Below are 13,324 nucleotides of genomic sequence, written 5' to 3' on the forward strand. Positions count from 1 at the left end.
GTATAGTCCAGTAGCTGCATATGGTAGATACCTGGAGCGCAGACTCAAGGGCTACCGGTAATGGCTCGTGTGCCCCTAAGTCTCCCAAACTGCTCTGGGTCCATAGATAGAAGCCCCCCAAGCTGCAGAGCGGGGCCAAGAGCTGCAGCCCCCCAGGCCGGAGCCTATCTGCGCTGCAGCCCTGCTCTTCCTCCTCTCCCACTTCCCCGGGGCTGGAGTGCAGCCAGCACTGAGCACAGACCTCACACCTCCTCTTCATGAGGCGCAGGAGGGAGGAGCGGGACTGGAGGAAGGCAGCCGAAAGGAGCACAAGGAAAGGGAGGGATTTCCTGCTGGGATAGAGCAGAGCTGGCTGCCTGACTCCCGACGGAAACTTCCCACAAAGTCAGCAGCGGGCTCAGCACAAAGGCTCCGGCTCTGCCTCAGGCGGCGGGTGAGTTCTCAGAGCCTTCTCCTGACTTATTACTCCGTGGTCTCTTTCTGGCCTCTCAGTTTTATTCTATGTGGGAGACATCAAAGACCTGGCAGAGGGGGGAGAAGGGGGCGCTGTTCGCAGAGCTGGCTGTAGTGGGCACTGCCCATTGTGAGCTCCAGTTCCGCTGCCTCTGTGCCTATATAGAAGTGCTAGACCGGTGCAGAGCAAGAGAGCTGCAGTCACCCATAGCAACCGGTGCAGAGCAAGAGTGCTGCAGTTACCCATAGCAACCGGTGCAGAGCAAGAGAGCTGCAGTCACCCATAGCAACCAGTGCAGAGCAAGAGTGCTGCAGTTACCCATAGCAACCAGCGCAGAGCAAGAGTGCTGCAGTTACCCATAGCAACCAGTGCAGAGCAAGAGTGCTGCAGTCACCCACAGCAACCAGTGCAGAGCAAGAGTGCTGCAGTTACCCATAGCAACCAGTGCAGAGCAAGAGTGCTGCAGTCACCCACAGCAACCAGTGCAGAGCAAGAGTGCTGCAGTTACCCATAGCAACCAGTGCAGAGCAAGAGTGCTGCAGTCACCCACAGCAACCAGTGCAGAGCAAGAGTGCTGCAGTTACCCATAGCAACCAGTGCAGAGCAAGAGTGCTGCAGTCACCCATAGCAACCAGTGCAGAGCAAGAGTGCTGCAGTTACCCATAGCAACCAGTGCAGAGCAAGAGTGCTGCAGTCACCCACAGCAACCAGTGCAGAGCAAGAGTGCTGCAGTTACCCATAGCAACCAGTGCAGAGCAAGAGTGCTGCAGTCACCCATAGCAACCAGTGCAGAGCAAGAGTGCTGCAGTTACCCATAGCAACCAGTGCAGAGCAAGAGTGCTGCAGTCACCCACAGCAACCAGTGCAGAGCAAGAGTGCTGCAGTTACCCATAGCAACCAGTGCAGAGCAAGAGTGCTGCAGTCACCCATAGCAACCAGTGCAGAGCAAGAGTGCTGCAGTCACCCATAGCAACCAGTGCAGAGCAAGAGTGCTGCAGTCACCCATAGCAACCAGTGCAGAGCAAGAGTGCTGCAGTCACCCATAGCAACCAGTGCAGAGCAAGAGTGCTGCAGTCACCCATAGCAACCAGTGCAGAGCAAGAGTGCTGCAGTCACCCATAGCAACCAGTGCAGAGCAAGAGTGCTGCAGTTACCCATAGCAACCAGTCACCAGCTTACGTTTTAATAGTGACAGCTGTGATGTGATTGACTGTTAATGATATTGATTTATGACCTCCATAGTGTAGTCCCACAACCATGGCCGCCAATGGTGCACAGATTTTTACAGGTGTATAGAAAAACTTAATGGGTATAGAATTCTATATAGACTTTTTTTTTTTTTTGCTCTGCAACTTGAGTTTATTTCTTTATGTTTGGCAGTGGAATGGTTAATGGTCCCGGTCCTTTTAGGAATGTTTGTTTTGTGCCTCTCCGCACTCCCCTCCTCCTCCTTTTGTAGGCTCATAGTTCTTCATGGTTGTGTTTGCTTTTCCTTTTACTACTAAAGGTGCATTTACACTTTACAAATTGCTACAAAATAGCTGATTGTGCTGATGTCTGTGTGGAAACAAATCAAATGTTCGGATTCGGTGGGTTAGGTAATGGCCTCGTCTACTAAGGCTACTTTCACACTTGCGTCTTATGGCGTACGTCGCAATGCGTCGTTTTGGAGAAAAAAACGCATCCTGCAAAGTTGTCTGCAGGATGCGTTTTTTTTCCATAGACTTGCATTAGCGACGCATTGCGATGGATTGCCACACGTCACATTCGTCGTGCAACGGATGCATCGTGTTTTGGCGGACCGTCGGCACAAAAAACAGTTCCATGTAACGTTTTTTTGTGCGTCGCGTCCGCCATTTTCGACAGCGCATGCGCAGCCGAAACTCCGCCCCCTCCTCCCCAGACTGCAGAATGGGCAGCGGATGCGTTGTAAAACTGCATCCGCTGCCCACGTCTTGCAGTTATTTCACAGCGTCCGTCGGCCCGAAGCATTGCGACGGGCCCGTACCGGTGGAAGTGTGAAAGAAGCCTAAGGTAAATTGCTGTGCAGTGTCAAGTGACACACAAACCTGTGAGCGCCGTCTTTGGCCATGGTGGAGCTGCAATTGTCCTGTTTAAAAAAGAAAACCGCGTTGCGTCTGCCCGCTGGTTGCGTTGGGTCTGCCCGGTGGCCCCGTTGCATCTGCCCGGTGGCTGCGTTGCGTCTGCCCAGTTGCCCCGTTGATGAGCATTACTGGCTGTCTGATCTTAATGACTTGCAACAAAAGTTGCCGTGTAGCCCTAGCTTTGGTCTTAATAACTCCACATTACTGGCAGATTGGATATTCTTCAGATTTATTTTATTTTTTTGTGGGAGCAGCGGGAGGCAGATTTGGATCAAATCGATTGTCCATTAATGGGGTTCTATGTTTTCATAATGTCCCTGTCGTCAAGCAAAACTTTCCCTGCTGACTTTAAGAACACTACCACAATGCGACTTCTGCATAAAAGTGAAAATCACATCCATAAGTGGGGCCAAATGAGCATATGACTTTGCCTGTAACACCATTCCCCTAGGGTTTTGCGGGTTATGGTCACGCCAGAGGAGCGTACCTTTTTAAAGTGCATTTCTGGTTTTACCCCCATATCAGGAGGTAAGCGGGGTCAGTGCGCGTCCATCATCATTTATCTTTGGCTTGTTTTTAGGCAGCTATAATATGTTAGCACTTCACCGTATTATGTCTGCAAGTCCCAGATTCCCTGTGGATCACCCCATAACCCCTTTGTAGTCCAATTGGGAAGGATGTGTAATGTGACCAAATTTTGGCTACCTAAGATCTCCCAAATGAAAGTTTTATTCTTCTCTGTCTTGATTTTTTTTCCTTTCTGTTATTTTTCTAAATATAATAATTAAAAGCTAGTGAGCCATAATAATTTTGCTATGTTGGCTAAAAAAAAAATCCTGTAAATGTCTGGTTGACACCATCATACCAGTAATAAATCATCGCGTCTGTATGAGCGAAGCCAATTTCTGCAACTATAAACCCGGCGTTACTTGTCTGCTTCGTTCTCTCTTACATGTCTCCGGTTTTATGTATAGCTGGTACATTAACATGTCTCGTCTGGTTTGATGTAACCTTGTCCCTGCCCAGCAACGGGCACGCAAAGCATGGTGCTGAATCATAAGCAGATCTGCAGTGTCCCTGATAAAAGCCAGAGGGGGGAATATCCGCTTTCATGCCCATGGCTTGGTAAACTGGTTTGTGTCAGCCCTGATTATTTTAGGACCTTTTCTCCCTGGTGCTGTAAGGTGGTTCTCAACAAGTTGTGCCGCAGCTTCCTTACATTCACATGCAGTCAGCGGGGTGGGATGGTGTGCGTACAGAGGGGGTTCCTGTCTCCGGCTTTATGAATGGGATCCAGCTGCCTGGAAGTAGCGCAGGAAGAAAGGGCCTCTATGGGTTAATTTTAACCCCTTCCTATCGACAGGTGTGCATACATAATAGAAGGCAGCGACAAAAGGTTAGGTATTTGCGTAATGCATTGCAGTATTATTAGCCGGTGGGACAGCCTTGTACTATGCTGATGTCATAATGGGCGGACACTTTTACTGACGGTAAGCACGCTTGGCATACATGACAGGTTGATACAGTACACACCTCCATAATTTACAAGCACATAAGGAAAGGAGCAGGTCTATGCGTGTTTCTTAAAGGGGTTACTAGGTGTAAGTCTGTAACAGTAACACAAATATTTGCTTTTTTTCTTTCCATACAGTGACATCATTTCCCGCCCAAGGAAGAATAAGCGATTTCTTCCCTCGAGTACAAAACACATAGTCCCTGGGATCTTACGTAAAGAGAAAGTATAATGGAGTGACGAAGGGTCAAAGAGCTTTCCTTAAACAACATGAAGGAACTTTTAGCAATAATTCAAGATTGATTTAGTTATTCCAAGACTTGAGGTTTATCTGATGGAGCGCTCCATAACTTTGCAGCTTGCCGTGGCACATGGACCTTGGGCTGGAGTTGGTGTTTCTTTTTGTCTGCATGTGATATGGGATGTATCCAAGTGACCGCAGGTCAGAAGGGGGAATTCAGCTCTGGAAACCTCAACATTTTCCCCCAAGGTTAACATTTTCTTCCAGAATTTCTAAGCTCGCATTGACTCAAATAAAAAGGCTTCACATTCTATAATCTTGGAAATGGCACGTTAGTGAATGTGGACAATACTTTGAGAGGATACCACCTGGGAGTTTTTGGAAATCTATGGGCAGGGATCAGGAGATGACTTTATAGTTTCTGGCGATGGGTCGGGAGAATGAACTTATCCAGGCTGTGAAGAGCGGGGATGTTGGCACTGTACAGAAGCTGCTGGCAAAAGTTCGGACATCAAAAAACAGTAAGTTACAGCAGGGGTGGGCAATTAATTTTCTCAAGGGGCTACGTGAGACTGCGACTGTTGTGAAGGTCCGAACCAACAGGCTTAAATTAACACTGCTCAATATTATTAACTTATTATAATAATAATAATAATTTTTATTTATATAGCGCCAACATATTCCGCAGCGCTTTACAAATTATGGAGGGGACTTATACAGACAATAGACATTGTGGCTGATTGCAATATTATATGTATGTACATGATATAGTATAATTCGTTGTCATTTTATAATTCTTATACTGAATATTTCATTATTGCTTTAAATGTATGGGAATATTAACTTTGAGAATTGCCGATCGTTACAGCGCTACCAATTATGGATCGCTGTGTTATCATTTCTCTTTACTCCTCCCCTCTACCTTCCTGTGTGTCCTCGCATCGTATAACTCTCTTGCGCATGCGTCCGCCGGCTGTATTGTTGGTGAGCGGCGACCCAGTGTTTGCTGTGGGCAGATCACGTGGGGCCCCACGTGTACCGGCCCACATGACCTGGATGACGCCGTCCCCTTCCATTGCACCAGCGGTTGCTATGATACGAACGGCCGTTTCCGGGTTACGGCCGGTGTTTATTTCCGGTTCCTGGCCTATTTATACAGCACACTTTTTACCTGTATTATGCGCCCCCTGACGAAGGGTTCCGAAACGCGCATCGGGGCGGACACCGGGATCCTGCAGCTGCCTAACATTTGACCTTTGGGGTGATGTATTTACTTATTATCTTCTTGCCTACTCAAGTCTCGTTCTTTATTAATGTTACACTAGCTTGTATGTTTTTTCTATGACACTGCGTTTCATGGGACTTAGTAACTTTCTAGGCGGGCCACTCAGTTACTGGCCATTTAACCCTGTTGGTGCTGTAAAATTTGACCCTCAATGTTAATGGTTATTTATATATTTCTTACTAAGGGTCAGCAGCTGTTTCTTCTTGGTGCCTTTGTGTGTTATTTGTTTTTAATACATGTTGGGTGACTGTGTTGTCACCATTGCCTCCTTATATTGCACTTTAATAAAGCAATTTTAGTCTAAGACATAAAGTTATCCTTTTGGATTTATTTCCTCTTCCTTTGTTTCTAAGACAACAGACATTACAGCATAACAGAAATCACAGTTCAAAACAGATACCAGGAGGAATGAGGGCCCTGCTCGCAAGCTTACAAACTATGAGGAAAAGGGGAGACACGAGAGGTGGATGGTAACAATTGCTTTAGTTATTTGGACCAGCCATAGTGTAAGGCTCGGGTGTTTATGTAAAGCTGCATGAACCATGAACCAGTTAACTGCCTAAGTATGTAGCAGTACAGACACAGAGTGCTATTGACTGCATAAAGTGTATGAGAACATGATGAGAGGAACCTGATTATGTTTTTTTTTTTATGGGCCACACAGGGATGGTTAGGTTAATGCATTGAGGCGGTAGGCCAGTCTGAACAAATGAGTTTTTAGGGCACGCTTAAAACTGTGGGGATTGGGGATTAATCGTATTAACCTAGGTAATGTATTCCAAAGAATCGGCGCAGCACGTGTAAAGTCTTGGAGACGGGAGTGGGAGGTTCTGATTATTGAGGATGCTAACCTGAGGTCATTAGCGGAGCGGAGGGCACGGGTAAGGTGGTAGACTGAGACCAGAGAGGAGATGTAGGGTGGTGCTGAGCCATGGAGAGCTTTGTGGATGAGGGTAGTAGTTTTGTACTGGATTCTGGAGTGGATGGGTAGCCAGTGTAATGACTGGCACAAGATAGAGGCATCAGTATAACGATTGGTGAGGAATATGATCCTGGCTGCAGCATTCAGGACAGATTGGTGAGGGGAGAGTTTGGTAAGAGGGAGGCCGATTAGTAGAGAGTTACAATAGTCCAGACGAGAATGAATAAGTGAGACAGTAAGAGTTTTTGCAGAGTCGAAAGTAAGAAAAGGGCGAATTCTAGAAATGTTTTATTATTATTTTATATTTGTATTGCTTAACATTCAGCAGAACAAAGTATGCTACCACCCCATAAATACAGTTGGAGTACCCACACTGCCCATCTACATACAATATGATCCCACACATAGCCTCCCTATATACAGACATACATCCCACACACATTCATACATATAAAAAAAAAAAATAACATATACTCACCTCGCTCCTGTTCCCCTGCCACTCTGCTCTGGTCTTTGCTGTGTTCACTGATGCTCACTCAGCAGACGTGATATAGGACGTCATCGCGTCTCCTTTTGCAATCACACATGTTGAATGGTGGAAAAAGGAGCAGGTGGCTCCCTCCTCCGCCATTTTACTCACAGCTATCTTCATCACAAGGATGCAGATAGATGTCGGGCAGGAAGGGAAGCTGCATGATGCAGCCTGTGAGCCTCTATTTTCTTACCTTCAACTGTCTAAGTCCTTGGGCCAGACTGGAACTGCCAGAGGGTTGAATGTGGCCTGCATGCCGCACTATGCTTAACTCTGAATTACACCATACAAGTTACCAGGAGTTACTGTATGCAATTTATCATAGAATGTTAGTGTCCAGGGTCATTGTGTCCAACCCCCTGCTCAATGCAGGATTCACTAAACCATCTCAGACAGATGTCTGTCACACCTCTATTATTGAAGACTTCCATTGAAGGTGAACTCACCACCTCTCCTGGCAGCCTGTTCCACTCGTTGCTCACCCTCACTGTCAAAAAGTTTTCTAATATCTACCGTAATTTGTATCTCCTCCCATTCAGGGGGAGATTTATTCTGCAGGAGACTGTATGTAATTAATAACAATGGAAGGTGAAAATGGTAACTTATGGCATATTGCTATGCTGTACCATAACTTCTCATTTTCAGAGAATGTAGGGGCTAGTGCAGCTGCTTTCGTTTAAAGACCAGCTTTTATTAAGAAAAATAACATGTACCTAAATGTGCAATTTGGGTTGATTTGACACCTGTGTGTTTAAATAAATTGGAAAATATGCAGTTTTCAGACACGTCAAAACAGAAGAACGGCGTTTCTAAGTATGGTAAAATGTGTGCCCAGTTTTTTTAAAGACTGAATCACAATGTAGAATACACGAGCCTTGTTGTACAGCAGAAGTGGACATCCTGCCTATCCTTTTGCTTCTGTTTCTAGAGCTATGATATGTTATACATGACTACTGCTGCCAATCAGTGGCCTCGCATGCTGGCATGTACAGCACATGCCTGTTATGTGCCTGGTCCCAGTGGTCATGTGACTGCATCACCTCCAAGGCCTGTGATGTTGTGCAGGGAAAAAAGTGCAGACTGACAGGTGCCACTGGTGCGTTAGGGAAGGAGCAGTAGGGGATTTAACAGTATGTTATCTTTTTATTTTCATGATTTCCTGCAGTTAGTTTAATTTTTTTTTTTAAATTTCTCTGACAACCCATATAAATCCACTGTCATGGACCACTGATAGTTTCCAAAAGTAATGGTGCTGTTGCATTGTCTCCAGTGTACGATGGTCAATCGAGGCTTGTACACATCAAGTGGTCATGAGCGTGGCATTGTAGTGAGACATTGAATGAGCCTGTCTGCATTGTGTGATGACTCTAGCTTGGTGACATTGATAAATGAGGGGCCTGCGTGTGGAGATGCACTGATGCCAATGACTTTTATACAGAGAGCACCAGTGTTCGCAGTGTCACACGTACACCGCGTCGCCCTCTTGTCACACACTGACCTCTCTATGGCAGCTCACATCGCAGAGAGTTAAACATTTACTAGAATGTGCGTGCCATGAACTGAGTCCAAGAAGGAACTAGCGTGTGTCACCTATTCTGTTATTCTCTGCTCCAGTGCCTCTATTATATCTCCTCCATTATGTAGCTTGTGTGTAATAAACATAGAAAGCTCGGTAGTGTTAGTAGGCTAGAACGGATTCAGTGGAATATTCTGTACCCACCTCCATTGTAGATTTAGAAATGGGGCACTTTAGGCGGCACTACGAAGTCAGCCAGTGTAAAATATCAGGTAATGCCACTGTAGGGGTATGGTAGGTACCTGTGAGTTATGATGTCGGTACACTTAAAGGGAGTCTGACGCCCTAAAAAAAATGCAAACTAAACCAATTATACAGGTATGTAGGGGAGATTGTATGTAGACTTGGTCCCTATAAAATTATTCTTATAGTATTGCTTTGTGTTTTAGTTGGCATAAAAAAAGTTACATGCAAATGAGGAAGCTTTGGTACATCTTGGCATAGACAAGGTACTTAGAGCACTGTTACACCCCCCTCAATTTGCGTACTAAGCTGTGTTTGCCAGCCACTGGCTCTTTAATTTCGTCACTACTGAATGCTGACGCGCATGCAATGAAAGATTATGTCCTCATTCTGGCCAGTGTCGGCATCAGGACGTACTTTGTGGGCTGAGTTAGCGTGCTTTGCGCTCCCGTCCTGCAGTAGAAGACAGTAGTGATACAGTAGTCCCGAAGTAGTGATTTCAAAGGGAAAATAAACTCCAAGCGAATGTGGCGCCAATCACCTTAGGATTTTTTTAATCCACTTCCAGTGAAAAACTATTACTAAAAGATCATTTATTTTTTTTATATAGTGCTTTTGTATGTTGATTGTTTTTTTTGTTACCTGATAAGGGCTGCACAGTAAAAATAGCAGCCGAAACGCGTTGTACTGTATTTTAAATATATATATTTAAAATACAGTACAACACGTTTCAGCTGCTATATTTAATTTTTTACTGAACAGCCTTCATCAAGTAACAAAAAAAACAATCAACATACAAAACCACTAAATAAAAAAATAAATTATCTTTTAGTGATAGTTTTTCACTGGAAGTGGATGTATTAAAAAAATCCTGAGGTGATTAGCGCCACATTCGCTTGGAGTTTATTTTCCCTTTGAATTCACCACCTATGTAGATCCAAAGCAGGATCGACACATAGTTCTCCAAAGTGAGCTGCACACCTTATTGGATTATACAAGACACGGATTAGAGTTGCCTTAAGAATTGATTCCTTGAGAATCTCAACGTACATTTCTTACCGATTGAAGATGAGCATAACCACAACTAAAAGATTTTTTTTACTGTTGGTAAAAATGTATTACGCTCAGAGGAAGAGCTGCACTTGTCTTTTTTTCCCTCTTACCCTGGTTTAGGGAATTTCTAAAGGCCCAAAGTAGTGATGACAGTAATGATGTCAATGCCGCAGCCCCAAAGTGTTTTCTTTGATGTGTATACTATAGCCCCATGTCTCTCTAGTGATATATATACTGTATCCCCGTGTCTCCTGTGATGTGTACTCTGCAGCCCTTTGTCTCCCGTGATGTGTAGTCTGCAGCTCCGTGTCTCCCGTGATGTGTAGTCTGCAGCTCCTTGTCTCCCGTGATGTGTAGTCTGCAGCTCTGTGACTCCCGTGATGTGTAGTCTGCAGCTCCGTGTCTCCCGTGATGTGTAGTCTGCAGCTCCGTGTCTCCCGTGATGTGTAGTCTGCAGCTCCGTGTCTCCCGTGATGTGTAGTCTGCAGCTCCTTGTCTCCCGTGATGTGTAGTCTGCAGCTCCGTGTCTCCCGTGATGTGTAGTCTGCAGCTCCGTGTCTCCCGTGATGTGTAGTCTGCAGCTCCGTGTCTCCCGTGATGTGTAGTTTACAGCTCCATGTCTCATGTAATGTATTTACCGTACTGCAGATCTCCCACTGCTTGGGTTCTATAAATGTAATGTGAGCAGTGATGAATTTCCCATTGTCGGGAGACCTGCAGGGTAATATACATCTATATATATAAAAATAATCCGCGCTGGGTTCTCCAGTTTTGTGACCACTAAATACCTCCAAAAACAATAAATATTTGCACCTTTTATATGACTTTAAAAAACTATTAAAAAATAAGTTTGTGCTGTGTTTTAAAATAGCTCCACCGTGGAGCACGACATTACCATAAGGAAATTCTGAGCGAGATAATAAAGTGATTTTTTACCTGGTGCGGTATAGTCGATAATGTCCACAGTTCCCTTTAGTCGGTCTTTGTAAAAGTCCAAATGTGGAAAAATGCGGCTTCAGTGGAGTTTTTTTTCCTCTTTTGCTTTCACGTGAGCGGGCTCCAGGCAGTGCCCTGGCCGGCGGCAAACAGCCCTATGCTCGCTCACTGCTAGTAGCGACTATGCGCTGTTGTGCAGCTCTCGGTTCTCTGCCTGAGGCGGATTATTTTTATATATATACCCAGGGCCGGACTGGCCATCGGGCACTTCTGGCAAATGCCAGAAGGGCCGGTGCCAGTAGTGGGCCGCTGCACTGTTTCTCCCCCTCCCCCCCCGCCAGTGCCGCCGCCGCATTTAACTATACCGGCGTCTATGACGCCGGTATAGTTCAATGCAATGATGGAGGAGAGAGCGTCACCTGACGCCCCCTCTCCCATCATTCCCCGCTCTGCCTCTGACACTGCGGGTGCGCGATGACGTCATATCATCGCGCACCTGCTGTGTCCCGGGCAGACTGCAGCCGCCGAGACAGGAGACAGGAGCCAGGAGCAGCGCGGGCAAAAGTAAAGGTGAGGAGAGTGTTTTTTTTTTTAACTGGACTGTGGGGCCATTATCGGGGGGGCTGACGAGATGTGGACTCTGCTGTATATACCCCTGTGTGGGCTCTGCTATATACACCCCTGTGTGGGCTCTGCTGTATACACCCCTGTGTGGGGTCTGCTGTATACTGTGTGGGCTCTGCTGTATATACCCCTGTGTGGGCTCTGCTGTATACTGTGTGGGCTCTGCTGTATATACCCCTGTGTGGGCTCTGCTGTATATACCCCTGTGTGGGCTCTGCTGTATATACCCCTGTGTGGGCTCTGCTGTATATACCCCTGTGTGGGCTCTGCTGTATATACCCCTGTGTGGGCTCTGCTGTATATACCCCTGTGTGGGCTCTGTTGTATACTGTGCGGGCTGTGCTCTATATACCCCTGTGCGGGCTGTGCTCTATATACCCCTGTGCGGGCTGTGCTCTATATACCCCTGTGCGGGCTGTGCTCTATATACCCCTGTGCGGGCTGTGCTGTATACTATAGGGGGTATATTATATTCTATGGGGGAGGCTGTGTTATACTATGGGGGTATATTATATTCTATGGGGGAGGCTGTGTTATACTATGGGGGGATATTATATTCTATGGGGGAGGCTGTCTTATACTATGGGGGGCTGCATTATATATTATGGGGAGGTGGGCTGTATTATATTCTATGGGGGGCTGTATTAGATTTTATGAGGGATGATTGCATCATACTCTGATGGGGCTGCATTATATTCTATGGGGAGGTGGGCTGTATTCTATTCTATTTGGGGCTACATTAAATTCTATGGGGGGGCTGTATTATATATATTCTATGAGGGCTGATTTCATCATACTCTATTGGGGGGGCTGCATTATATTCTATGGGGGGTCACATTATACTCTGTAGGGTGGTGGCTGCATTATACTGTATGTGGGCTGCATTATACTGTATCGAGGACTATGGGGAATACGTTATACTATATGAAGAACTATGGGGTGCATTATACTATGGGAAGTGAATTGTACTACATGGATGACTATGGCGGTGCATTATACTATATGGAGCACTATGAGGAGTGTATTATGCTCTGTGGAGGACTGAGCAGTGTATTTTAATATATGGAGGACTATGGTGCACATTATAATATATGGAGGACTATGGGGTATATTTTACTAAACAAGTAAAATGCTGCATATTCAGATTGTTTTTGCCGGAACAAAAATCATTGTTCTCAGCAGCACATCGCCAGCGTAAACTGTAGATGTGCTGCTGATAACATGATACTGTATGGTGATCTGTTAGTGATCGTTCTGTCCCATCATTCTGTCTGACGGTGGAAAGAGGCCGGGAAACAAGCGTTGAACAACTTCAGTATGGTCGATCAAACTCATTTAGCGGCCTGAGATCAGCGCATGTAAGTAAATACAACCGAAATGCTTTTATGTGATGTGCAATATGTTAGCATTTGGGGCCCCATTTTAAACTTTGCCTAGGGCCCCACTTTGCCTAAAACCGGCCCTGCCTACAAGTGTACAAAGGTATTATACAGTCACCGTGTGACAAGTGGGCCTGTGTAACTTCAAATGCCAGGGCTGAATTTTAGTCCCAGTCCGGCCCTGTATATACCTGTTTATAGCTACTAATACAGAAGGGTGGCACTGTATTTGTATCCGCTGCAGGATTCACAGTTTCTGAAGCGCTACTGGTGTGCTTAAAGGGAACCTATCACCCCGTTTTTTTCGGTATGAGATAAAAATACTGTTAAATAGGGCCTGAGCTGTGCATTACAATAGTGTAGTTTGTGGACCCCGATTCCCCACCTATGCTGCCGAAATACGTTACCAAAGTAGTCGTTTTCGCCTGTCAATCAGGCTGGTCAGGTCGGATGGGCGTGGTTTCTTCCCCCAGATATTGCGTAGTTTTCCGTTGGTGGCGTAGTAGTGTGCGCATGTCCAA

The 13,324-nt window shown here is 45.9% G+C and overlaps 1 protein-coding gene across 1 annotated transcript in view; it reads left to right on the plus strand.

The window, feature by feature from the left end:
* Positions 1–214: 214 nt before the first annotated feature.
* Positions 215–13,324, plus strand: part of CASKIN2 (CASK interacting protein 2) — a 142,739-nt gene continuing 129,629 nt past the window's right edge. The window contains exons 1-2 of the mRNA XM_077251706.1: positions 215–433; positions 4,211–4,834. Coding sequence (XP_077107821.1) covers positions 4,741–4,834 — 94 coding nt within the window. The 5' untranslated portion in view covers positions 215–433; positions 4,211–4,740. The remainder of the gene's footprint in view (positions 434–4,210; positions 4,835–13,324) is intronic.

This window comes from Ranitomeya variabilis, chromosome 4 (assembly GCF_051348905.1).
Source record: "Ranitomeya variabilis isolate aRanVar5 chromosome 4, aRanVar5.hap1, whole genome shotgun sequence".
Taxonomy (NCBI): domain Eukaryota; kingdom Metazoa; phylum Chordata; class Amphibia; order Anura; family Dendrobatidae; genus Ranitomeya; species Ranitomeya variabilis.